Source organism: Atractosteus spatula, chromosome 17, assembly GCF_055471065.1.
Source record: "Atractosteus spatula isolate fAtrSpa1 chromosome 17, fAtrSpa1.hap1, whole genome shotgun sequence".
In the NCBI taxonomy this organism is placed as follows: domain Eukaryota; kingdom Metazoa; phylum Chordata; class Actinopteri; order Semionotiformes; family Lepisosteidae; genus Atractosteus; species Atractosteus spatula.
In genome coordinates, this window is record NC_142722.1 from 798088 (window position 1) to 825239 (window position 27152).

The 27152-nt window shown below is 44.1% G+C and overlaps 1 protein-coding gene across 1 annotated transcript; it reads left to right on the forward strand.

Moving 5' to 3' along the window:
* Positions 1-217: 217 nt before the first annotated feature.
* Positions 218-4328, forward strand: LOC148818809 (uncharacterized). Its single transcript, XM_088935294.1, has 11 exons — positions 218-243; positions 377-661; positions 760-882; positions 962-1130; positions 1250-1551; positions 1644-1851; positions 2495-2626; positions 2737-2876; positions 2970-3176; positions 3390-3607; positions 3703-4328. Exons 1-11 carry the CDS (start codon positions 218-220, stop codon positions 4326-4328), a joined length of 2436 nt encoding a protein of 811 aa, XP_088791420.1.
* Positions 4329-27152: the final 22824 nt, after the last annotated feature.

Genomic DNA, 27152 nt, shown 5'->3' on the forward strand with positions numbered 1-27152 from the left:
AAGGCTCACACCTGCTTAGCTTCAGTGGGTTGCTAGTTGTGAGTTGCAGGGTGGTATGGTTGCTGGCAATTAGATGAGAACCTAAGGGAATTGTTTTAGCTAATTCATTTTGACTTCCCCTGATATTAATAATGTTGACTTCATTCTTCATATATCTTTTGAAAAGGAAAATTCCCTCAGTCCTTTACATCTGAAGACGTCTGGGGACAGATCTCAAATGGCTTCAGTTGGAACATCCACCAAGTAAGAGTTCATTGTTGTTTTATTTCAGAATCACGTACCTATCTGATAAAATGCAATTAGGGAGAAAGCTTAATTAGGAAAATGTAGGCCTTCTCTTGTTTCTATAGACAAACATTTTTCTATGTTGTCTTAGGAAACCCAGCAGGATTCCCCTGGTGTGCAAGATGTGCCTGAGGACATTTGACCAGCTTCCTGCTCACTTGAAGAGGGCGTGTATGAAGCAAGCCACACCAGAGGAGATCAGGATGGCCTCTCGCCAGGCCAGGAAGGACTTGATGAGTCACCTGAGGAAAGGGCGTGTTGTGGATTACGAGAGCATAGAGCTATTGTTTGACAAGGCAAATAGGAACCTAGCTGTGAGACTGGTGGAGTCCATGGGCTGTTTCGTACGGGGGAGACCTGAAGACAAACCAGCAAGGTGAGAGATTAAATTTTGACATTTCTTCATTGTATTTTCAAAGGCTTTTTTGAAACCGGTTATCTCGGTTAGTATTTTATGTAATGGTACTTTTACAGTTCCAGATGCCCTGAGGAAGCGCCTGCTGTCCAGCAGAAAGAGCTGCCGCAGGCTCCTCCAAAGACTGAGGAGGACGAGGAAGATGAAGGGGAACATGGGAGCTCTGAAGAACTGGAGCAGCAGTAAGACTTTCCTTTCATGTTTCCAGATTGATTAATAATTCCACTGGCTCTCTTACGTATGAAATCATTCTATGATTAGTGTCCTATATCCCTACAGGACCCCAGTAGTTAAGAGTTATCAGCAGGCTCTCCGGAAGAGAGTGGCCCGGGCTGGACTATACAGAAAACACACTCTGGATGCTCCTCTCCTGGCTGGGTTTAAACAGTACCTTATCCAGGACCTGGGTGTGGTAAACTGCTCTCAGGAGGTAGGTATTAAAAACTGGGCAGAGGCTCACAAAGTACATATTTTAACTCATCCGCACAGAATTTACCCATCTGAGATTGTGCCTGTCCTAAAAATAAACCCTAAAAACATTTTTTTTAGATAGACAACGTTTCCAGATTCCTGTTTTTTATGGATCCGTCTAAAGCATCCTTGATGTTTGTGAAGGACATTCCCAAAACGCGCAAATTTTTTTACCAACTGAGGATGACTGGACTGTCTCACCAAACCATTGCTAATTACATCAAAAACATCAACCGGTTCCTGCGCTACATCCTGAATGCCACCAACCTAAGACAGGAGGATCCCAGCCTGGCTAACGTCATCATCATCTTCCAAAGCATCCTGAAGGACATTCAGCAGAAAAACAGCAAGGATGTCTCACAGGAAGTCATCAGAAAGAGGTATTTTCCATTTGGAACTCTGATTCCAGTTGGTTTCCGGTTCCAGTACATGACGGGAATTGACGTTGATGGTACTACTCCTTCTGCCACAGATACAGACAGCTGCAGAGTCCTGGGCCGAGCGCCAGTGACTGCTGGAAGGTGCTGAGGGCTGCAAAGAGAGATGTGGAGCGGATACTGGAGAAGACGCACACTTCTGAAGACATCACCATGCCTGAGCAGCTTCTTGTGCTGTATTACCTGCAGGCCATTCTCCAGCTGAAGCATCTGCAGCACCCATGGGTGGTAAAGAATATGACAGTAAGCATGACAGTCATGCATATTTCAGTTGTTTGGCCAAATTCTAACAATGAAACAATGATCTGACGTTCATAAAGAGACAGAATAACAGTGCTGGTCGGGGCTCATCGCTGTCATTTAGGTGGCCTTTGCAGGGAGACCTGCTGTGCCAGTGATCCTGGACTGGAGGGAAGGGTGAGGGAGAAGATGCTCTCAGCTCTGTGTTCAGTCAGAGAGATTGGACAGCGGAAGTGTGAGAGTGGAATTTGATTTCCACCCCAGCTTCTCTTCAGTAACTTCATATGGAACAAGAGTTAGTGAATGGCAAACATCAAGTTCAAACAGCCTCAGCGGCACTAAATCGTAATCATTCTTGTTGACACCTCCTCGTGTTATATGTAAGCCCCTTCTCTCTTTCCCATTTATCTCTCTTCCACCTCTCGGCACCTCTCTTCCACACCATCCCCTACTTGTGAGTCCTCATTGGGATCCCAGCCGCCTCGCCCTACAGAAACTTAGCACCCAGCCAAGTGGGTCAGACTGACTGATTGAAACACTCAACACTCTCCATACACTTCATTGCTGGGTGCTGCTGTTGCTACTGTAAAATGATCATTGGCAGTTTTGAATCAGATATTATTTATTGAATTGCTTGTGATTTCAGGTCCAGGAATGGATGCAGAGAAAGAATTTTGTGTCACAAAGAGGACGAAAACTGGCGATAATAGCAGTGACAAAGCACACAACCTCCTCACAGCAGCTGGCATGCTTTGCCCTGAATGAAGAAGAGGAACATGTAAGTCAAAGTTACGTTGATATACTCTCTCCAGTTCATTGCCAACATCTGTCTTCGGCATTCAACAATAGTTGAAAAGTACAATAACTGCATTTTGTCTGTTTTTTCAGATGTTTCACCTTTACTTCACTAAACTACGCTGTACTGCCACTGACAGCATCTGTGGAACAGAGACTGAACATTTTTTCATTTCTTCTGTGGGGGAGCCAATTTATAGTCCTTCCAATGACCTGCGAAGACTGCATGAGAAGTAAACCAAATCACAAAGTTGTTTTAATGTATTAATTGAACTGTCTGTGGCTTGGAAACAATCATACACTGTGTGTATGTGTTTGTTTTGTAGATACCACCTCTCACTCATCACCAGCCAGGCTGCCAGGAGTGCATTTGAGACGGCCACAAAGAGGCTCACAGATGCACAGAAGAGCATTGTGGCGGATTATCTGGCCCACTCAGATGGTACTGCAGAGAAACACTATAGGATACTGACACAAGACAACATCTGCTCAGCCATTGAAGTCATTGAAGGTGTTGCAGAGGAGGGAGCTCAGTAAGTGTCACCATGTTCTGAATAGACGACAAAATATTCTTGTGTCAAAAACAGCAATTACTTCATGCTTTTGAAACATCAAGAGAGCAATCGCCAGTCAGTGCTGCAGGATGCACATCTGCTGTGTAACTGGAAGAGAAAACACCACTTTCAGTTCTTTTCAGCCAATGTGTTACAGAGATTATTGTGATCTAATATTCGTTTTTACATCAGATCAACACCAAAATCCGCTGTGGCAGCTGCAGGATCTGGAAATCCGAAGATGGATGATGCCACAGCCTTCCAGGAGCTGACACGGGAGTTTCCAGTGTTGTTAGATGGGCAGCTTCCCAGAAAGAAAGAGCGCCTGAGACTGACTGGAAGTCATGACCGACACTGTTACGACAGGTGGAGATCAGATCAGAGGAAGATGAGACTGCAGAACATTATTGGTAAGTTTACGTATCAATTATTTTCACAGAGAAACAGACAAAGAAAGTGAATTTGGAATCAATTCTGAGGGTTTCTGTTCTGGTTTTCATTCCAGACCATTACGCTAGACGGTTACCAACGGAAGGCCAGGTGACCCGCTATTTTCAAAAGATGAGCTGGACTGCAAATACACCAAAAGCGTCTGAAGTGCTTGAGAAGTGGAAGCCCAACACAGGTGCACAACCAAATGAAAGGCAAATTAAAAAGATGGTAAAGCGTCAAACCTGGAGAGGCCTGACTATCACTGACGATCCAGTGAAGGGGAAGAAGGTTGTGACTTCCAGGCGTTTCCAGAAGGCAGAGGTGGTGTGTGATTACCATGGCGAGGTCATCACAAAGACAGCTGCAGAAGCCCTAATGGCACATATGGCAGAGGGAGAAATGAGATGTCTTTTCTTTTTTGACGGACCTGCACAAAAAATGTGCATTGATGCTTTTGAAGAACACTGCGCTTGCCACCCGGATAAGGAGACGATCGGAAGGCGGATAAATTCCTCTAAGAAAAAAGATAACATCAGGGCTGTCAGAGAGTCATTCATAATCAACGGACAGCCCGTCATGACAATTCTGTTTATAGCGAAGAGGGACATTGCTGAGGGAGAAGAGCTCCTCTTTGATTACAGAGTTTCGAGGAAATCATTTCAGGGTGAAGGACAGGCTCTAGAGTGGCTGGATAACTGACCAGTTCCCGAAAATACTTTGTAAGTATGTTGAACATATCTTCTTTTAGCTATTAAAGATGGTGTCTTCTTGTGACTTGAAATCCATCTCATTATTGCTTGTGTCATTGTTTTGAAGAAGACATGTCTCATTCTCCAACAGCTAGGGCACCAGGAGGGGATAAGAGACAGACAAGTAGATATATGGAGCTCAGAAGAGCATAGAGGCTGATTAGCCACCCCACACAAATATTCCCAAGACAAAACACTACGAGACATCTGTCCAGCTCTCGTTCTTATTGAAAGTTTTGGAATGAAGAGGTCTAATTGTCACCACTTTTGAAAAACTGTTGACTTTATCAGAATGTTTCAAAGAAACACTCCATTAAAACACTTAAAAGTTTTCCAATAATTTCATGATGAGTGGAGCAATGCAAATAATCTTTTTCAGTGTAAGAAATCTGCTTTTGGGTCACTTTAAATTGAACAAACTCTCAAATCTTTTTGAGATGATGTGTTACAGCCCTTAACCCCAGTGTGCAGAAGTTGTCGAAACGTGTTTTCCAGCAGAAATAAACACGTTTTGGAAACTTTGGTCACCCCCATGTAACTTATGGGGCAGGAACAACACACTTTTCAAAACGTGTTTTTCAGCCGAAATAAACGCCTTTTTTCAAACTTTGGAATCCCAGTGTAACTGCCTGGCTAAGAAGAGCACACTGAGTCAGCCCTTAACCCTAGTGTGCAGAAGTTGTCAAAACTTGTTTTTCAGCAGAAATAAACACGTTTTGGAAACTTTGGTCACCCCCATGTAACTTATGGGGCAGGAACAGCACACTTTTCAAAACGTGTTTTTCATCCTAAATAATCGCGTTTTTTCAAACTTTGGAATCCCAGTGTAACTGCCTGGCTAAGAAGAGCGCACTGAGTCAGCCCTTAACCCCAGTATGCAGAAGTTGTCAAAATGTGTTTTTCGGCAGAAATAAACATGTTTTGGCAACTTTGGTCACCACCGTGTAACTTATGGGGCAGGAACAGCACACTTGAAAAAACGTGTTTTTCAGCCGACATAAACGCGTTTTTCAGCCTTTGGAATCCCAGTGTAACTGCCTGGCTCAGAAGAGCCCACTGAGTCAGCCCTTAACCCCAGTCTGCAGATGTTGTCAAAACGTGTTTTTCAGCAGAAATAAATACGTTTTGGCAACTTTGGTCACCCCCATGTAACTTACAGGGCAGGAACAGCACACTTTTCAAAATGTGTTTTTCATCCCGAAATAAACGCGTTTTCTCAGCTTTTGGAATCCCAGTGGAACTACCTGGCTAAGAAGAGCACACTGAGACAGCCCTTAACCCCAGGGTGCAAAAGTTGTCAAAACGTGTTTTTCGGCAGAAATAAACACGTTTTGGCAAGTTTGGTCACCCCCATGTAACTTATGGGGCAGGAACAGCACACTTTTCAAAACGTGTTTTTCAGCCCGCAATAAACGCGTTTTCTCAGCCTTTGGAATCCCAGTGTAACTGCTGGCTCAGAAGAGCCCACTTAGTCAGCTCTTAACCCCAGTGTGCAGAAGTTGTCAAAACGTGTTTTTCAGCAGAAGTAAACACGTTTTGGAAACATTGGTCACCCCCATGTAACTTATGGGGCAAGAACAGCACACTTTTGAAAACGTGTTTTTCATCTAAATAAACGCGTTTTTTAAACTTTTGAATCCCAGGTTAGCTGCCTGATAAGAAGAGCACACTAAGTCAGCCCTTAAACCCAGTGTGCAGATGTTGTCAAAACGTGTTTTTCGGCAGAAATAAACACGTTTTGGCAACTTTGGTCACCCCCATGTAACTTATGGGGCAGGAACAGCACACTTTTCAAAACGTGTTTTTCAGCCGAGAAAAACACGTTTTTTAAACTTTGGAATGCCAGTGTAGCTGCCTGGCTCAGAAGAGCACACTGAGTCAGCCCTTAACCCCAGTGTGCAGAAGTTGTCAAAACGTGTTTTTCGGCAGAAATAAACACATTTTGGCAACTTTGGTCACCCCCATGTAACTTATGGGGCAGAAACAGCACACTTTTTAAAACGTGTTTTTCAGCCGCAATAAACGCGCTTTTTTCAAACTTTGGAATCCCAGTGTAACTGCCTGGCTCAGAAGAGCACACTGAGACAGCCCTTAACCCCAGTGTGCAGAAGTTGTCAAAATGTGTTTTTCGGCTGAAATAAACACGTTTTGGCAACTTTGGTAACCCCCATGTTACTTATAGGGCAGGAACAGCACACTTTTCAAAACGTGTTTTTCAGCCCGAAATGAACGCGTTTTCTCAGCCCTTGGAATCGCAGTGTAACTGCCTGGCTCAGAAGAACCCACTGAGTCAGCCCTTAACCCCAGTGTGCAGAAATTGTCAAAACGTGTTTTTCAGCAGAAATAAACACGTTTTGGCAACATTGGTCACCACCATGTAAATTATAGCGCAGGAACAGCACACTTTTCAAAACGTGTTTTTTAGCAGAAATAAACGTATTTTTTCAAACTTTTGAATCCCAGTGTAACTGCCTGGCTCAGAAGAGCACACTGAGTCAGCACTTTACCCTAGTGTGGAGAAGTTGTCAAAACGTGTTTTTCAGCAGAAATAAAGACATTTTGGCAACTTTGGTCACCCCCATGTAACTTATGGGGCAGGAACAGCACACTTTTCAAAACGTGTTTTTCAGCCGAGAAAAACACGTTTTTTAAACTTTGGAATGCCAGTGTAGCTGCCTGGCTCAGAAGAGCACACTGAGTCAGCCCTTAACCCCAGTGTGCAGAAGTTGTCAAAACGTGTTTTTCGGCAGAAATAAACACATTTTGGCAACTTTGGTCACCCCCATGTAACTTATGGGGCAGAAACAGCACACTTTTTAAAACGTGTTTTTCAGCCGCAATAAACGCGCTTTTTTCAAACTTTGGAATCCCAGTGTAACTGCCTGGCTCAGAAGAGCACACTGAGACAGCCCTTAACCCCAGTGTGCAGAAGTTGTCAAAATGTGTTTTTCGGCTGAAATAAACACGTTTTGGCAACTTTGGTAACCCCCATGTTACTTATAGGGCAGGAACAGCACACTTTTCAAAACGTGTTTTTCAGCCCGAAATGAACGCGTTTTCTCAGCCCTTGGAATCGCAGTGTAACTGCCTGGCTCAGAAGAACCCACTGAGTCAGCCCTTAACCCCAGTGTGCAGAAATTGTCAAAACGTGTTTTTCAGCAGAAATAAACACGTTTTGGCAACATTGGTCACCACCATGTAAATTATAGCGCAGGAACAGCACACTTTTCAAAACGTGTTTTTTAGCAGAAATAAACGTATTTTTTCAAACTTTTGAATCCCAGTGTAACTGCCTGGCTCAGAAGAGCACACTGAGTCAGCACTTTACCCTAGTGTGGAGAAGTTGTCAAAACGTGTTTTTCAGCAGAAATAAAGACATTTTGGAAACTTTGGTCACCCCCATGTAACTTATGGGGCAGGAACAGCACACTTTTCAAAACGTGTTTTTCAGCCCGAATTAAACGCGTTTTCTCAGCCTTTGGAATCCCAGTGTAACTGCCTGGCTCAGAAGAGCCCACTGAGTCAGCCCTTAACCCTAGTGTGCAGAAGTTGTCAAAATGTGTTTTTCAGCAGAAATAAACACGTTTTGGCAACTTTGGTCACCCCCATGTAACTTATGGGGCAGGAACAGCACCCTTTTCAAAACGTGTTTTTCATCCCGAAATAAACGCGTTTTCTCTGCCTTCGGAATCCCTGTGTAACTGCTGGCTCAGAAGAGCCCACTGAGTGAGCCCTTAACCCCAGTGTGCAGATGTTGTCAAAACGTGTTTTTCAGCAGAAGTAAACACGTTTTGGCAACTTTGGAACCCCCATGTAACTTATGCGGCAGGAACAGCACACTTTTCAAAACGTGTTTTTCAGCCCGAAATAAACGCGTTTTTTCAAACTTTGGAATCCCAGTGTAACTGCCTGGCTCAGAAGAGCACACTGAGACAGCCCTTAACCCCAGTGTGCAGAAGTTGTCAAAACGTGTTTTTCGGCAGAAATAATGACATTTTGGAACTTTGGTCATCCCTATGTAACTTATGGGGCAGGAACAGCACACTTTTCAAAACGTGTTTTTCAGCCCGAAATAAACGCGTTTTCTCTGCCTTCGGAATCCCAGTGTAACTGCTGGCTCAGAAGAGCCCACTGAGTGAGCCCTTAACCCCAGTGATCAGAAATTGTAAAAACGTGTTTTTCAGCAGAAGTAAACACGTTTTGGCAACTTTGGTCACCCCCATGTAACTTACGGGGCAGGAACAGCACACTTTTCAAAACGTGTTTTTCAGCCGAAATAAACGCTTTTTTTCAAACTTTGGAATCCCAGTGTAACTGCTTGGATTAGAAAAGCAAACTGAGTCAGCCCTTAACCCCAGTGTACAGAAGTTGTCAAAAAGTGTTTTCGGCAGAAATAAACACGTTTTGGAAACATTGGTCACCCCCATGTAACTTATGGGGTAAGAACAGCACACTTTTGAAAACGTGTTTTTCATCTGAATAAACACGTTTTTTAAACTTTGGAATCCCAGTGTAGCTGCCTGGCTAAGAAGAGCACACTAAGACAGCCCTTAAACCCAGTGTGCAGAAGTTGTCAAAACGTGTTTTTCGGCAGAAATAAACACGTTTTGGCAACTTTGGTCACCCCCATGTAACTTATGGGGCAGAAACAGCACACTTTTCAAAACGTGTTTTTTAGCAGAAATAAACGTGTTTCTTCAAACTTTTGAATCCCAGTTTAGCTGCCTGGCTAAGAAGAGCACATTAAGTCAGCCCTTAAACCCAGTGTGCAGATGTTGTCAAAACGTGTTTTCCGGCAGAAATAAACATGTTTTGGCAACTTTGGTCACCCCCATGTAACTTATGGGGCAGGAACAGCACACTTTTTAAAACGTGTTTTTCAGCCGCAATAAACGCGTTTTTTTCATACTTTGGAATCCCATTGTAACTGCCTGGCTCAGAAGAGCACACTGAGACAGCCCTTAACCCCACTGTGCAGAAGTTGTCAAAACGTGTTTTTCAGCAGAAATAAAGACATTTTCAAACTTTGGTCACCCCCATGTAACTTATGGGGCAGGAACAGCACACTTTTCAAAACGTGTTTTTCATCTAAATAATCGCGTTTTTTCAAACTTTGGAATCCCAGTGTAACTGCCTGGCTCAGAAGAGCGGACTGAGTCAGCCCTTAACCCCAGTGTGCAGATGTTGTCAAAATCTGTTTTTCAGCAGAAATAAATACGTTTTGGCAACTTTGGTAACCCCCATGTAATATGTGGCAGGAACAACACACTTTTCAAAACGTGTTTTTCAGCCGAATTAAACGCCTTTTTTCAAACTTTGGAATCCAAGTGTAAATGCCTGGCTAAGAAGAGCACACTGAGACAGCCCTTAACCCCAGTGTGCAAAAGTTTTTAAAACGTGTTTTTCGGCAGAAATAAACACGTTTTGGCAACTTTGGTCACCCCCATGTAACTTATGGGGCAGGAACAGCACACTTTTCAAAACGTGTTTTTCAGCCCGAAATAAACGCGTTTTCTCAGCCCTTGGAATCGCAGTATAACTGCCTGGCTCAGAAGAGCCCACTGAGTCAGCCCTTAACCCCAGTGTGCAGAAGTTGTCAAAACTTGTTTTTCAGCAGAAATAAACACGTTTTGGCAACTTTGGTCACCCCCATGTACATTAGGGGGCAGGAACAGCACACTTTTCAAAACGTGTTTTTCAGCCCGCAATAAACGCGTTTTCTCAGCCTTTGGAATCCCAGTGTAACTGCTGGCTCAGAAGAGCCCACTGAGTGAGCCCTTAACCCCAGTGTGCAGATGTTGTCAAAACGTGTTTTTCAGCAGAAGTAAACACGTTTTGGCAACTTTGGAACCCCCATGTAACTTATGCGGCAGTAACAGCACACTTTTCAAAACGTGTTTTTCAGCCCGAAATAAACGCGTTTTTTCAAACTTTTGAATCCCTGTGTAACTGCCTGGCTCAGAAGAGCCCACTGAGTCAGCCCTTAACCCCAGTGTGCAGATGTTGTCAAAACGTGTTTTTCAGCAGAAGTAAACACGTTTTGGCACCATTGGAACCCCCATGTAACTTATGCGGCAGGAACAGCACACTTTTCAAAACGTGTTTTTCAGCCGAAAAAAACACGTTTTTTAAACTTTGGAATGCCAGTGTAGCTGCCTGGCTCAGAAGAGCACACTGAGTCAGCCCTTAACCCCAGTGTGCAGAAGTTGTCAAAACGTGTTTTTCGGCAGAAATAAACACATTTTGGCAACTTTGGTCACCCCCATGTAACTTATGGGGCAGAAACAGCACACTTTTTAAAACGTGTTTTTCAGCCGCAATAAACGCGTTTTTTGCAAACTTTGGAATCCCAGTGTAACTGCCTTGCTCAAAGAGCACACTGAGACAGCCCTTAACCCCACTGTGCAGAAATTGTCAAAACGTGTTTTTCAGCAGAAATAAACACGTTTTCTCAGCCCTTGGAAACGCAGTGTAACTGCCTGGCTCAGAAGAGCCCACTGAGTCAGCCCTTAACCCCAGTGTGCAGAAGTTGTCAAAATGTGTTTTTCGGCTGAAATAAACACGTTTTGGCAACTTTGGTCACCCCCATGTTACTTATAGGGCAGGAACAGCACAGTTTTCAAAACGTGTTTTTCAGCCCGAAATAAACGCGTTTTCTCAGCCTTTGGAATCCCAGTGTAACTGCCTGGCTCAGAAGAGCCCACTGAGTCAGCCCTTAACCCTAGTGTGCAGAAGTTGTCAAAATGTGTTTTTCAGCAGAAATAAACACGTTTTGGCAACTTTGGTCACACCCATGTAACTTATGGGGCAGGAACAGCACACTTTTCAAAACGTGTTTTTCAGCCGAGAAAAACACGTTTTTTAAACTTTGGAATGCCAGTGTAGCTGCCTGGCTCAGAAGAGCACACTGAGTCAGCCCTTAACCCCAGTGTGCAGAAGTTGTCAAAACGTGTTTTTCGGTAGAAATAAACACATTGTGGCAACTTTGGTCACCCCCATGTAACTTATGGGGCAGAAACAGCACACTTTTTAAAACGTGTTTTTCAGCCGCAATAAACGCGTTTTTTTCAAACTTTGGAATCCCAGTGTAACTGCCTGGCTCAGAAGAGCACACTGAGACAGCCCTTAACCCCAGTGTGCAGAAGTTGTCAAAACGTGTTTTTCAGCAGAAATAAAGACATTTTGGAACATTGGTCATCCCCATGTAACTTATGGGGCAGGAACAGCACACTTTTCAAAACGTGTTTTTCAGCCCGAAATAAACGCGTTTTCTCTGCCTTCGGAATCCCAGTGTAACTGCTGGCTCAGAAGAGCCCACTGAGTGAGCCCTTAACCCCAGTGTGCAGATGTTGTCAAAACGTGTTTTTCAGCAGAAGTAAACACGTTTTGGCAACTTTGGTCACCCCCATGTAACTTACGGGGCAGGAACAGCACACTTTTCAAAACGTGTTCTTCAGCCGAAATAAACGCTTTTTTTCAAACTTTGGAATCCCAGTGTAACTGCCTGGATTAGAAAAGCAAACTGAGTCAGCCCTTAACCCCAGTGTACAGAAGTTGTCAAAAAGTGTTTTCGGCAGAAATAAACACGTTTTGGAAACATTGGTCACCCCCATGTAACTTATGGGGTAAGAACAGCACACTTTTGAAAACGTGTTTTTCATCTGAATAAACACGTTTTTTAAACTTTGGAATCCCAGTGTAGCTGCCTGGCTAAGAAGAGCACACTAAGTCAGCCCTTAAACCCAGTGTGCAGAAGTTGTCAAAACGTGTTTTTCGGCAGAAATAAACACGTTTTGGCAACTTTGGTCACCCCCATGTAACTTATGGGGCAGAAACAGCACACTTTTCAAAACGTGTTTTTTAGCAGAAATAAACGTGTTTCTTCAAACTTTTGAATCCCAGTTTAGCTGCCTGGCTAAGAAGAGCACATTAAGTCAGACCTTAAACCCAGTGTGCAGATGTTGTCAAAACGTGTTTTCCGGCAGAAATAAACATGTTTTGGCAACTTTGGTCACCCCCATGTAACTTATGGGGCAGGAACAGCACACTTTTTAAAACGTGTTTTTCAGCCGCAATAAACGCGTTATTTTCATACTTTGGAATCCCATTGTAACTGCCTGGCTCAGAAGAGCACACTGAGACAGCCCTTAACCCCACTGTGCAGAAGTTGTCAAAACGTGCTTTTCGGCAGAAATAAACACATTTTGGCAACTTTGGTCACCCCCATGTAACTTATGGGGCAGGAACAGCACACTTTTCAAAACGTGTTTTTCATCTAAATAATCGCGTTTTTTCAAACTTTGGAATCCCAGTGTAACTGCCTGGCTCAGAAGAGCGCACTGAGTCAGCCCTTAACCCCAGTGTGCAGATGTTGTCAAAATGTGTTTTTCAGCAGAAATAAATACGTTTTGGCAACTTTGGTCACCCCCATGTAACTTATGGGGCAGGAACAACACACTTTTCAAAACGTGTTTTTCAGCCGAATTAAACGCCTTTTTTCAAACTTTGGAATCCAAGTGTAAATGCCTGGCTAAGAAGAGCACACTGAGACAGCCCTTAACCCCAGTGTGCAAAAGTTTTTAAAACGTGTTTTTCGGCAGAAATAAACACGTTTTGGCAACTTTGGTCACCCCCATGTAACTTACAGGGCAGGAACAGCACACTTTTCAAAACGTGTTCTTCAGCCGAAATAAACGCTTTTTTTCAAACTTTGGAATCCCAGTGTAACTGCCTGGATTAGAAAAGCAAACTGAATCAGCCCTTAACCCCAGTGTACAGAAGTTGTCAAAACGTGTTTTCCGGCAGAAATAAACACGTTTTTGCAACTTTGGTCACCCCCATGTAACTTATGGGGCAGGAACAGCACACTTTTCAAAACGTGTTTTTTAGCAGAAATAAAGGTGTTTCTTCAAACTTTTGAATCCCAGGTTAGCTGCCTGGCTAAGAAGAGCACACTAAGTCAGCCCTTAAACCCAGTGTGCAGATGTTGTCAAAACGTGTTTTTCGGCAGAAATAAACACGTTTTGGCAACTTTGGTCACCCCCATGTAACTTATGGGGCAGAAACAGCACACTTTTTAAAACGTGTTTTTCAGCCGCAATAAACGCGTTTTTTTCAAACTTTGGAATCCCAGTGTAACTGCCTGGCTCAGAAGAGCACACTGAGACAGCCCTTAACCCCAGTGTGCAGAAGTTGTCAAAACGTGTTTTTCAGCAGAAATAAAGACATTTTGGAACATTGGTCATCCCCATGTAACTTATGGGGCAGGAACAGCACACTTTTCAAAACGTGTTTTTCAGCCCGAAATAAACGCGTTTTCTCTGCCTTCGGAATCCCAGTGTAACTGCTGGCTCAGAAGAGCCCACTGAGTGAGCCCTTAACCCCAGTGTGCAGATGTTGTCAAAACGTGTTTTTCAGCAGAAGTAAACACGTTTTGGCAACTTTGGTCACCCCCATGTAACTTACAGGGCAGGAACAGCACACTTTTCAAAACGTGTTCTTCAGTCGAAATAAACGCTTTTTTTCAAACTTTGGAATCCCATTGTAACTGCCTGGATTAGAAAAGCAAACTGAATCAGCCCTTAACCCCAGTGTACAGAAGTTGTCAAAAAGTGTTTTCGGTAGAAATAAACACGTTTTGGAAACATTGGTCACCCCCATGTAACTTATGGGGTAAGAACAGCACACATTTGAAAACGTGTTTTTCATCTGAATAAACACGTTTTTTAAACTTTGGAATCCCAGTGTAGCTGCCTGGCTAAGAAGAGCACACTAAGTCAGCCCTTAAACCCAGTGTGCAGAAGTTGTCAAAACGTGTTTTTCGGCAGAAATAAACACGTTTTGGCAACTTTGGTCACCCCCATGTAACTTATGGGGCAGAAACAGCACACTTTTCAAAACGTGTTTTTTAGCAGAAATAAACGTGTTTCTTCAAACTTTTGAATCCCAGTTTAGCTGCCTGGCTAAGAAGAGCACATTAAGTCAGACCTTAAACCCAGTGTGCAGATGTTGTCAAAACATGTTTTCCGGCAGAAATAAACATGTTTTGGCAACTTTGGTCACCCCCATGTAACTTATGGGGCAGGAACAGCACACTTTTTAAAACGTGTTTTTCAGCCGCAATAAACGCGGTTTTTTCATACTTTGGAATCCCATTGTAACTGCCTGGCTCAGAAGAGCACACTGAGACAGCCCTTAACCCCAGTGTGCAGAAGTTGTCAAAACGTGCTTTTCGGCAGAAATAAACACATTTTGGCAACTTTGGTCACCCCCATGTAACTTATGGGGCAGGAACAGCACACTTTTCAAAACGTGTTTTTCATCTAAATAATCGCGTTTTTTCAAACTTTGGAATCCCAGTGTAACTGCCTGGCTCAGAAGAGCGCACTGAGTCAGCCCTTAACCCCAGTGTGCAGATGTTGTCAAAATGTGTTTTTCAGCAGAAATAAATACGTTTTGGCAACTTTGGTAACCCCCATGTAACTTATGTGGCAGGAACAACACACTTTTGAAAACGTGTTTTTCATCTAAATAAACGCGTTTTTTAAACTTTGGAATCCCAGTGTAGCTGCCTGGCTAAGAAGAGCATACTAAGTCAGCCCATAAACCCAGTGTGCAGAAGTTGTCAAAACGTGTTTTCCGGCAGAAATAAACACGTTTTGGCAACTTTGGTCACCCCCATGTAACTTATGGGGCAGGAACAGCACAGTTTTCAAAACGTGTTTTTTAGCAGAAATAAAGGTGTTTCTTCAATCTTTTGAATCCCAGGTTAGCTGCCTGGCTAAGAAGAGCACACTAAGTCAGCCCTTAAACCCAGTGTGCAGATGTTGTCAAAACGTGTTTTTCGGCAGAAATAAACACGTTTTGGCAACTTTGGTCACCCCCATGTAACTTATGGGGCAGGAACAGCACACTTTTCAAAACGTGTTTTTCAGCCGAGAAAAACTCGTTTTTTAAACTTTGGAATGCCAGTGTAGCTGCCTGGCTCAGAAGAGCACACTGAGTCAGCCCTTAACCCCAGTGTGCAGAATTTGTCAAAACGTGTTTATCGGCAGAAATAAACACATTTTGGAAACTTTGGTCACCCCCATGTAACTTATGGGGCAGAAACAGCACACTTTTTAAAACGTGTTTTTCAGCCGCAATAAACGCATTTTTTTCAAACTTTGGAATCCCAGTGTAACTGCCTGGCTCAGAAGAGCACACTGAGACAGCCCTTAACCCCAGTGTGCAGAAGTTGTCAAAACGTGTTTTTCAGCAGAAATAAAGACATTTTGGAACATTGGTCATCCCCATGTAACTTATGGGGCAGGAACAGCACACTTTTCAAAACCTGTTTTTCAGCCCGAAATAAATGCGTTTTCTCAGCCCTTGGAATGGCAGTGTAACTGCCTGGCTCAGAAGAGCCCACTGAGTCAGCCCTTAACCCCAGTGTGCAGATGTTGTCAAAACGTGTTTTTCAGCAGAAGTAAACACGTTTTGGCACCTTTGGAACCCCCATGTAACTTATGCGGCAGGAACAGCACACTTTTCAAAACGTGTTTTTCAGCTGAAAAAAACACGTTTTTTAAACTTTGGAATGCCAGTGTAGCTGCCTGGCTCAGAAGAGCACACTGAGTCAGCCCTTAACCCCAGTGTGCAGAAGTTGTCAAAACGTGTTTTTCGGCAGAAATAAACACATTTTGGAACTTTGGTCACCCCCATGTAACTTATGGGGCAGGAACAGCACACTTTTCAAAACGTGTTTTTCAGCCCGAAATAAACGCGTTTTCTCAGCCTTTGGAATCCACGTGTAACTGCCTGGTTCAGAAGAGCCCACTGAGTCAGCCCTTAACCCCAGTGTGCAGAAGTTGTCAAAACGTGTTTTCGGCAGAAATAAACACGTTTTGGCAACATTGGTCACCCCCATGTAACTTATGGTGCAAGAACAGCACACTTTTGAAAACGTGTTTTTCATCTAAATAAACGCGTTTTTTAAACTTTGGAATCCCAGTGTAGCTGCCTGGCTAAGAAGAGCACACTAAGTCAGCCCTTAAAACCAGTGTGCAGAAGTTGTCAAAACGTGTTTTTCGGCAGAAATAAACACGTTTTGGCAACCTTGGTCACCCCCATGTAACTTATAGGGCAGGAACAGCACACTTTTCAAAACTTGTTTTTCAGCCCGAAATAAACGCGTTTTCTCAGCCATTGGAATCGCAGTGTAACTGCCTGGCTCAGAAGAGCCCACTGAGTCAGCCCTTAACCCCAGTGTGCAGAAATTGTCAAAACGTGTTTTTCAGCAGAAATAAACACGTTTTGGCAACTTTGGTCACCCCCATGTAACTTATAGGGCAGGAACAGCACACTTTTCAAAACGTGTTTTTCAGCCTGAAATAAACGCGTTTTCTCAGCCCATGGAATCGCAGTGTAACTGCCTGGCTCAGAAGAGCCCACTGAGTCAGCCCTTAACCCCAGTGTGCAGATGTTGTCTAAACGTGTTTTTCAGCAGAAATAAAAACATTTTGGCAACTTTGGTCACCCCCATGTAACTTATAGGGCAGGAACACCACACTTTTCAAAATGTGTTTTTCAGCCCGGAATAAACGCGTTTTCTCAGCCCATGGAAACGCAGTGTAACTGCCTGGCTCAGAAGAGCACACTGAGACAGCCCTTAACCCCAGTGTGCAGAAGTTGTCAAAACGTGTTTTTCAGCAGAAATAAAGACATTTTGGAACTTTGGTCACCCCCATGTAACTTATGGGGCAGGAACAGCACACTTTTCAAAACCTGTTTTTCAGCCCGAAATAAATGCGTTTTCTAAGCCTTTGGAATCCCAGTGTAACTGCCTGGCTCAGAAGAGCCCATTGAGTCATCCCTTAACCCCAATGGGCAGAAGTTGTCAAAACGTGTTTTTAGGCAGAAATAAACACGTTTTGGCAACTTTGGTCACCCCCATGTAACTTACGGGGCAGGAACAGCACACTTTTCAAAACCTGTTTTTCAGCCCGGAATAAACGCGTTTTCTCAGCCCATGGAATCGCAGTTTAACTGCCTGGCTCAGAAGAGCACACTGAGACAGCCCTTAACCCCAGTGTGCAGAAGTTGTCAAAACGTGTTTTTCAGCAGAAATAAAGACATTTTGGAACTTTGGTCACCCCCATGTAACTTATGGGGCAGGAACAGCACACTTTTCAAAACCTGTTTTTCAGCCCGAAATAAATGCGTTTTCTCAGTCTTTGGAATCCCAGTGTAACTGCCTGGCTCAGAAGAGCCCACTGAGTCAGCCCTTAACCCCAGTGTGCAGATGATGTCAAAACGTGTTTTTCAGCAGAAGTAAACACGTTTTGGCACCTTTGGAACCCCCATGTAACTTATGCGGCAGGAACAGCACACTTTTCAAAACGTGTTTTTCAGCTGAAAAAAACACGTTTTTTAAACTTTGGAATGCCAGTGTAGCTGCCTGGCTCAGAAGAGCACACTGAGTCAGCCCTTAACCCCAGTGTGCAGAAGTTGTCAAAACGTGTTTTTCGGCAGAAATAAACATATTTTGGAACTTTGGTCACCCCCATGTAACTTATGGGGCAGGAACAGCACACTTTTCAAAACGTGTTTTTCAGCCCGAAATAAACGCGTTTTCTCAGCCTTTGGAATCCCCGTGTAACTGCCTGACTCAGAAGAGCCCACTGAGTCAGCCCTTAACCCCAGTGTGCAGAAGTTGTCAAAACGTGTTTTCGGCAGAAATAAACACGTTTTGGCAACTTTGGTCACCCCCATGTAACTTATAGGGCAGGAACAGCAGAGTTTTCAAAACGTGTTTTTCAGCCTGAAATAAACTCGTTTTCTCAGCCCTTGGAATCGCAGTGTAACTGCCTGGCTCTGAAGAGCCCACTGAGTCAGCCCTTTACCCCAGTGTGCAGATGTTGTCTAAACGTGTTTTTCAGCAGAAATAAACACATTTTGGCAACTTTGGTCACCCCCATGTAACTTATAGGGCAGGAACACCACACTTTTCAAAATGTGTTTTTCAGCCCGGAATAAACGCGTTTTCTCAGCCCATGGAAACGCAGTGTAACTGCCTGGCTCAGAAGAGCACTCTGAGACAGCCCTTAACCCCAGTGTGCAGAAGTTGTCAAAACGTGTTTTTCAGCAGAAATAAAGACATTTTGGAACTTTGGTCACCCCCATGTAACTTATGGGGCAGGAACAGCACACTTTTCAAAACCTGTTTTTCAGCCCGAAATAAATGCGTTTTCTAAGCCTTTGGAATCCCAGTGTAACTGCCTGGCTCAGAAGAGCCCACTGAGTCATCCCTTAACCCCAATGGACAGAAATTGTCAAAACGTGTTTTTAGGCAGAAATAAACACGTTTTGGCAACTTTGGTCACCCCCATGTAACTTACGGGGCAGGAACAGCACACTTTTCAAAACGTGTTTTTCAGCCCGAAATAAACGCGTTTTCTCAGACCTTGGAATCGCAGTGTAACTGCCTGGCTCAGAAGAGCCCACTGAGTCAGCCCTTAACCCCAGTGTGCAGATGTTGTCAAAACGTGTTTTTCAGCAGAAATAAACACATTTTGGCAACTTTGGTCACCCCCATGTAACTTATAGGGCAGGAACAGCACACTTTTCAAAATGTGTTTTTCAGCCCGGAATAAACGCGTTTTCTCAGCCCATGGAATCGCAGTGTAACTGCCTGGCTCAGAAGAGCCCACTGAGTCAGCCCTTAACCCCAGTGTGCAGAGGTTGTCAAAACATGCTTTTCAGCAGAAATAAACACGTTTTGGCAACTTTGGTCACCCCCATGTAAATTAGGGGGCAGGAACAGCACCCTTTTCAAAACGTGTTTTTCAGACCGAAATAAACGCGTTTTCTCAGCCCTTGGAATGGCAGTGTACCTGCCTGGCTCAGAAGAGCCCACTGAGTCAGCCCTTAACCCCAGTGTGCAGATGATGTCAAAACGTGTTTTTCAGCAGAAGTAAACACGTTTTGGCACCTTTGGAACCCCCATGTAACTTATGCGGCAGGAACAGCACACTTTTCAAAACGTGTTTTTCAGCTGAAAAAAACACGTTTTTTAAACTTTGGAATGCCAGTGTAGCTGCCTGGCTCAGAAGAGCACACTGAGTCAGCCCTTAACCCCAGTGTGCAGAAGTTGTCAAAACGTGTTTTTCGGCAGAAATAAACATATTTTGGAACTTTGGTCACCCCCATGTAACTTATGGGGCAGGAACAGCACACTTTTCAAAACGTGTTTTTCAGATCGAAATAAACGCGTTTTCTCAGCCTTTGGAATCCCCGTGTAACTGCCTGGCTCAGAAGAGCCCACTGAGTCAGCCCTTAACCCCAGTGTGCAGAAGTTGTCAAAACGTGTTTTCGGCAGAAATAAACACGTTTTGGCATCATTGGTCACCCCCATGTAACTTATGGGGCAGGAACAGCACACTTTTCAAAACTTGTTTTTCAGCCCGAAATAAACACGTTTTCTCAGCCTTTGGAATCGCAATGTAACTGCCTGGCTCAGAAGAGCCCACTGAGTCAGCCCTTAACCCCAGTGTGCAGAAATTGTCAAAACGTGTTTTTCAGCAGAAATAAACACGTTTTGGCAACTTTGGTCACCCCCATGTAACTTACAGGGCAGGAACAGCACACTTTTCAAAACGTGTTTTTCAGCCCGAAATAAACGCGTTTTCTCAGCCCTTGGAATCGCAGTGTAACTGCCTGGCTCAGAAGAGCACACTGAGACAGCCCTTAACCCCAGTGTGCAGAAGTTGTCAAAACGTGTTTTTCAGCAGAAATAAAGACATTTTGGAACTTTGGTCACCCCCATGTAACTTATGGGGCAGGAACAGCACACTTTTCAAAACCTGTTTTTCAGCCCGAAATAAATGCGTTTTCTCAGCCTTTGGAATCCCAGTGTAACTGCCTGGCTCAGAAGAGCCCACTGAGTCAGCCCTTAACCCCAGTGAGCAGAGGTTGTCAAAACATGCTTTTCAGCAGAAATAAACACGTTTTGGCAACTTTGGTCACCCCCATGTAAATTAGGGGGCAGGAACAGCACCCTTTTCAAAACGTGTTTTTCAGCCCGAAATAAACGCGTTTTCTCAGCCCTTGGAATCGCAGTGTAACTGCCTGGCTCTGAAGAGCCCACTGAGTCAGCCCTTAACCCCAGAGTGCAGAAATTGTCAAAACGTATTTTTCAGCAGAAATAAACACGTTCTGGCAACTTTATCACCCCCATGTAACTTATAGGGCAGGAACAGCACACTTTTCAAAACGTGTTTTTCAGCCCGAAATAAACGCGTTTTCACAGCCCATGGAATCGCAGTGTAACTGCCTGGCTCAGAAGAGCCCACTGAGTCAGCCCTTAACCCCAGTGTGCAGATGTTGTCTAAACGTGTTTTTCAGCAGAAATAAACACATTTTGGCAACTTTGGTCACCCCCATGTAACTTATAGGGCAGGAACAGCACACTTTTCAAAACGTGTTTTTCAGCCCGAAATAAACGCTTTTTCTCAGCCCTTGGAATCGCAGTGTAACTGCCTGGCTCAGAAGAGCCCACTGAGTCAGCCCTTAACCCCACTGTTTGTGCAGAAATTGTCAAAAACCTGTTTTTAAGCAGAAATAAACACGTTTTGGCAGCTTTGGTCACCCCCATGTAAATTATAGGGCAGGAACAGCACAGTTTTCAAAACGTGTTTTTCAGCCCGAAATAAACGCGTTTTCTAAGCCCTTGGAATCGCAGTGTAACTGCCTGGCTCAGAAGAGCCCACTGAGTCAGCCCTTAACCCCAATGTGCAGATGTTGTCTAAACGTGTTTTTCAGCAGAAATAAAAACATTTTGGCAACTTTGGTCACCCCCATGTAACTTATAGGGCAGGAACACCACACTTTTCAAAATGTGTTTTTCAGCCCGGAATAAACGCGTTTTCTCAGCCCATGGAAACGCAGTGTAACTGCCTGGCTCAGAAGAGCACACTGAGACAGCCCTTAACCCCAGTGTGCAGAAGTTGTCAAAACGTGTTTTTCAGCAGAAATAAAGACATTTTGGAACTTTGGTCACCCCAATGTAACTTATGGGGCAGGAACAGCACACTTTTCAAAACCTGTTTTTCAGCCCGAAATAAATGCGTTTTGTAAGCCTTTGGAATCCCAGTGTAACTGCCTGGCTCAGAAGAGCCCATTGAGTCATTCCTTAACCCCAATGGGCAGAAGTTGTCAAAACGTGTTTTTAGGCAGAAATAAACACGTTTTGGCAACTTTGGTCACCCCCATGTAACTTACGGGGCAGGAACAGCACACTTTTCAAAACGTGTTTTTCAGCCCGAAATAAACGCGTTTTCTCAGCCTTTGGAATCGCAGTGTAACTGCCTGGCTCAGAAGAGCCCACTGAGTCAGCCCTTAACCCCAGTGTGCAGAAATTGTCAAAACGTGTTTTTCAGCAGAAATAAACACGTTTTGGCAACTTTGGTCACCCCCATGTAACTTACAGGGCAGGAACAGCACACTTTTCAAAAAGTGTTTTTCAGCCCGAAATAAACGCGTTTTCTAAGCCCTTGGAATCGCAGTGTAACTGCCTGGCTCAGAAGATCGCTCTGAGTCAGCCGTTAACCCCAGTGTGCAGAAATTGTCAAAACGTGTTTTTCAGCAGAAATAAACACGTTTTGGCAACTTTGGTCACCCCCATGTAACTTATAGGGCAGGAACAGCACAGTTTTCAAAACGTGTTTTTCAGCCCGAAATAAACGCGTTTTCTCAGCCCTTGGAATCGCAGTGTAACTGCCTGGCTCTGAAGAGCCCACTGAGTCAGCCCTTAACCCCAGTGTGCAGATATTGTCAAAACGTGTTTTTCAGCAGAAGTAAACACGTTTTGGCACCTTTGGAACCCCCATGTAACTTATGCGGCAGGAACAGCACACTTTTCAAAACGTGTTTTTCAGCTGAAAAAAACACGTTTTTTAAACTTTGGAATGCCAGTGTAGCTGCCTGGCTCAGAAGAGCACACTGAGTCAGCACTTAACCCCAGTGTGCAGAAGTTGTCAAAACGTGTTTTTCGGCAGAAATAAACACGTTTTGGCAACTTTGTCACCCCCATGTAACTTATAGGGCAGGAACAGTACACTTTTCAAATCGTGTTTTTCAGACCGAAATAAACGTGTTTTCTCAGCCCTTGGAATCGCAGTGTAACTGCCTGGCTCTGAAGAGCCCACTGAGTCAGCCCTTAACCCCAGAGTGCAGAAATTGTCAAAACGTGTTTTTCAGCAGAAATAAAAACGTTTTGGCAACTTTGTCACCCCCATGTAACTTATAGGGCAGGAACAGAACACTTTTCAAAACGTGTTTTTCAGCCCGAAATAAACGCGTTTTCTCAGCCCTTGGAATCCCAGTGTAACTGCCTGGCTCAGAAGAGCCCACTGAGTCAGCCCTTAACCCCAGCGTGCAGAAATTGTCAAAACGTGTTTTTCGGCAGAAATAAACACATTTTGGCAACTTTGGTCAGCCCCATGTAACTTATGGGGTAGAAACAGCACACTTTTTAAAACGTGTTTTTCAGCCACAATAAATGCGTTTCTTTCAAACTTTGGAATCCCTGTGTAACTGCCTGGCTCAGAAGAGCCCACTGAGTCAGCCATTAACCCCAGTGGGCAGAAGTTGTCAAAACGTGCTTTTCAGCAGAAATAAACACGTTTTGGCAACTTTGGTCACCCCCATGTAACTTATGGGGCAGGAACAGCACAGTTTTCAAAACGTGTTTTTCAGCCCGAAATAAACGCGTTTTCACAGCCCTTGGAATCGCAGTGTAACTGCCTGGCTCAGAAGAGCCCACTGAGTCAGCCCTTAACCCCAATGTGCAGAAATTGTCAAACAGTGTTTTCGGCAGAAATAAACACGTTTTGGCAACATTGGTCACCTCCATGTAACTTATGGGGCAGGAGCAGCACCCTTTTCAAAACGTGTTTTTCAGCCCGAAATAAACGCGTTTTCTCAGCCTTTGGAATCCCAGTGTAACTGCTGGCTCAGAAGATCCCACTGAGTCAGCCCTTAACCCCAGTGTGCAGATGTTGTGAAAACGTGTTTTTCAGCAGAAGTAAACACGTGTTGGCAACTTTGGAACCCCCATGTAACTTATGCGGCAAGAAAAGCACACTTTTCAAAACGTGTTTTTCAGCCGAAAAAAAAGCTTTTTTTAAAACTTTGGAATGCCAGTGTAGCTGCCTGGCTCAGAAGACCACACTGAGTTAGCCCTTAACCCCAGTGTGCAGAAGTTGTCAAAACGTGTTTTTCGGCAGAAATAAACACATTTTGGCAACTTTGGTCACCCCCATGTAACTAATGGGGCAGAAACAGCACACTTTTTAAAACGTGTTTTTCAGCCGCAATAAACGCGTTTTTTTCAAAATCTGGAATCCCAGTGTAACTGCCTGGCTCAGAAGAGCCCACTGAGTCAGCCCTTAACCCCAGTGGGCAGAAGTTGTCAAAACTTGCTTTTCAGCAGAAATAAACATGTTTTGGCAACTTTGGTCACCCACATGTAAATTAGGGGGCAGGAACAGCACCCATTTCAAAACGTGTTTTTCAGCCCGAAATAAAAGCGTTTTTTCAGCCTTTTGAATCCCAGTGTAACTGCCTGGCTCAGAAGAGCCCACTGAGTAGGCCCTTAACCCCGGTCTGCAGATGTTGTCAAAACGTGTTTTTCAGGAGAAATAAATACGTTTTGGCAACTTTGGTCACCCCCATGTAACTTATGGGGCAGGAACAACACACTTTTGAAAACGTGTTTTTCATCTAAATAAACGCGTTTTTTAAACTTTGGAATCCCAGTGTTACTGCCTGGATTAGAAAAGCACACTAAGTCAGCCTTTAACCCCAGTGTGCAGAAGTTGTCAAAACATGTTTTCGGCAGAAATAAACACGTTTTGGCAACATTGGTCACCCCCATGTAACTTATGGGGCAAGAACAGCACACTTTTGAAAACGTGTTTTTCATCTAAATAAACGCGTTTTTTAAACTTTGGAATCCCAGTGTAGCTGCCTGGCTCAGAAGAGCCCACTGAGTGAGCCCTTAACCCCAGTGTGTAGATGTTGTCAAAACGTGTTTTTCAGCAGAAGTAAACACGTTTTGGCAACTTTGGTCACCCCCATGTAACTTTTGGGGCAGGAACAGCACACTTTTCAAAACGTGTTTTTCAGCCCGAAATAAACGCGTTTTCTCAGCCTTTGGAATCCCAGTGTAACTGCCTGGCTCAGAAGAGCCCACTGAGTGAGCCCTTAACCCCAGTGTGTAGAAGTTGTCAAAACGTGCTTTTCAGCTGAAATAAACAGGTTTTGGCAACTTTGGTCACCCTCATGTAAATTAGGGGGCAGGAACAGCACCCTTTTCAAAACGTGTTTTTCAGTCCGAAATAAACACGTTTTCTCAGCCTTTGGAATCCCAGTGTAACTGCCTGGCTCAGAAGAGCCCACTGAGTCAGCCCTTAACCCTAGTGTGCAGAAGTTGTCAAAAAGTGTTTTTCAGCAGAAATAAACACGTTTTGGCAACTTTGGTCACCCCCATGTAACTTATGGGGCAGGAACAGCACACTTTTCAAAACGTGTTTTTCATCTGAATAAACGCGTTTTCTCAGCCTTTGGAATCCCAGTGTAACTGCCTGCCTCAGAAGAGCCCACTGAGTCAGCCCTTAACCCCAGTGTGCAGAAGTTGTCAAAATGTGTTTTTCGGCAGAAATAAACACGTTTTGGCAACTTTGGTCACCACCGTGTAACTTATGGGGCAGGAACAAAACACTTTAAAAAACGTGTTTTTCAGCCCGAAATAAACGCGTTTTTTCAGCCTTTTGAATCCCAGTGTAACTGCCTGGCTCAGAAGAGCCCACTGAGTAGGCCCTTAACCCCAGTGTGCAGAAGTTGTCAAAACGTGTTTTTCAGCAGAAATAAACACGTTTTGGCAACTTTGGTCACCCCCATGTAAATTAGGGGGCAGGAACAGCACACTTTTCAAAACGTGTTTTTCAGCCGAAATAAACACGTTTTTTCAAACTTTGGAATCCCAGTGTAACTGCCTGGATTAGAAAAGGAAACTGAGTCAGCCTTTAACCCCAGTGTGCAGAAGTTGTCAAAACGTGTTTTCAGCAGAAATAAACACGTTTTGGCAACATTGGTCACCCCCATGTAACTTATGGGGCAAGAACAGCACACTTTTGAAAACGTGTTTTTCATCTAAATAAACGCGTTTTTTAAACTTTGGAATCCCAGTGCAGCTGCCTGGCTAAGAAGAGCACACTAAGTCAGCCCTTAAACCCAGTGTGCAGAAGTTGTCAAAACGTGTTTTTTGGCAGAAATAAACACGTTTTGACAACTTTGGTCACCCTCATGTAACTTATAGGGCAGGAACAGCACACTTTTCAAAACGTGTTTTTCAACCTGAAATTAACGCGTTTTCTCAACCCATGGAATCGCAGTGTAACTGCCTGGCTCAGAAGAGCCCACTGAGTCAGCCCTTAACCCCACTGTGCAGAAATTGTCAAAAACCTGTTTTTCAGCAGAAATAAACACGTTTTGGCAGCTTTGGTCACCCCCATGTAAATTATAGGGCAGGAAAAGCACAGTTTTCAAAACGTGTTTTTCAGCCCGAAATAAACGCGTTTTCTCAGCCCTTGGAATCGCAGTGTAACTGCCTGGCTCAGAAGAGCCCACTGAGTCAGCCCTTAACCCCAGTGTGCAGAAGTTGTCAAAAAGTGTTTTTCAGCAGAAATAAACACGTTTTGGCAACTTTGGTCACCCCCATGTAACTTATGGGGCAGGAACAACACACTTTAAAAAACGTGTTTTTCAGCCCGAAATAAACGCGTTTTCTCAGGCTTTGCAATCCCAGTGTAACTGCCTGGCTCAGAAGAGCCCACTGAGTCAGTCCTTAACCCCAGTGTGCAGAAATTGTCAAAAAGTGTTTTTCAGCAGAAATAAACACGTTTTGGAAACTTTGGTCACCCCCATGTAACTTATGGGGCAGGAACAGCACACTTTTCAAAACGTGTTTTTCATCTAAATAAACACGTTTTTTCAAACTTTGGAATCCCATTGTAACTGCCTGGCTAAGAAGAGCACACTGAGTCAGCCCTTAACCCCAGTGTGCAGAAATTGTCAAAACGTGTTTTTCAGCAGAAATAAACACGATTTGGCAACTTTGATCACCCCCATGTAACTTATAGGGCAGGAACAGCACACTTTTCAAAACGTTTTTTTCAGCCCGAAATAAGCGCGTTTTCTCAGCCCTTGGAATCGCAGTGTAACTCCCTGGCTCAGAAGAGCCCACTGAGTAAGCCCTTAACCCTAGTGTGCAGAAATTGTCAAAACGTGTTTTTCAGCAGAAATAAACACGTTTTGGCAACTTTGGTCACCCCCATGTAACTTATAGGGCAGGAACAGCACACTTTTCAAAATGTGTTTTTCAGCCTGAAATAAACGCGTTTTCTCAACCCTTGGAATCGCAGTGTAACTGCCTGCCTCAGAAGAGCCCACTGAGTCAGCCCTTAACCCCAGTGTGCAGAAATTGTCAAAACGTGTTTTTCAGCAGAAATAAACACGTTTAGGCAACTTTGGTCACCCCCATGTAAATTATAGCGCAGGAACAGCACAGTTTTCAAAACGTGTTTTTCAGCCCGAAATAAACGCGTTTTCTCAGCCCTTGGAATCGCAGTGTAACTGCCTGGCTCAGAAGAGCCCACTGAGTCAGCCCTTAACCCTAGTGTGCAGAAATTGTCAAAACGTCTTTTTCAGTAGAAATAAACACGTTTTGGCAGCT

Excerpts from the sequence above, each read along its gene's own strand:
- LOC148818809 (XM_088935294.1), top strand. The coding sequence starts at position 218 with ATGGCTTCAGTTGGAACATCCACCAA. Across the intron at positions 244-376 it reads TCAGTTGGAACATCCACCAA|GAAACCCAGCAGGATTCCCC; the intron begins GTAAGAGTTCAT and ends ATGTTGTCTTAG. Across the intron at positions 3,608-3,702 it reads GAGACTGCAGAACATTATTG|ACCATTACGCTAGACGGTTA; the intron begins GTAAGTTTACGT and ends TTTTCATTCCAG.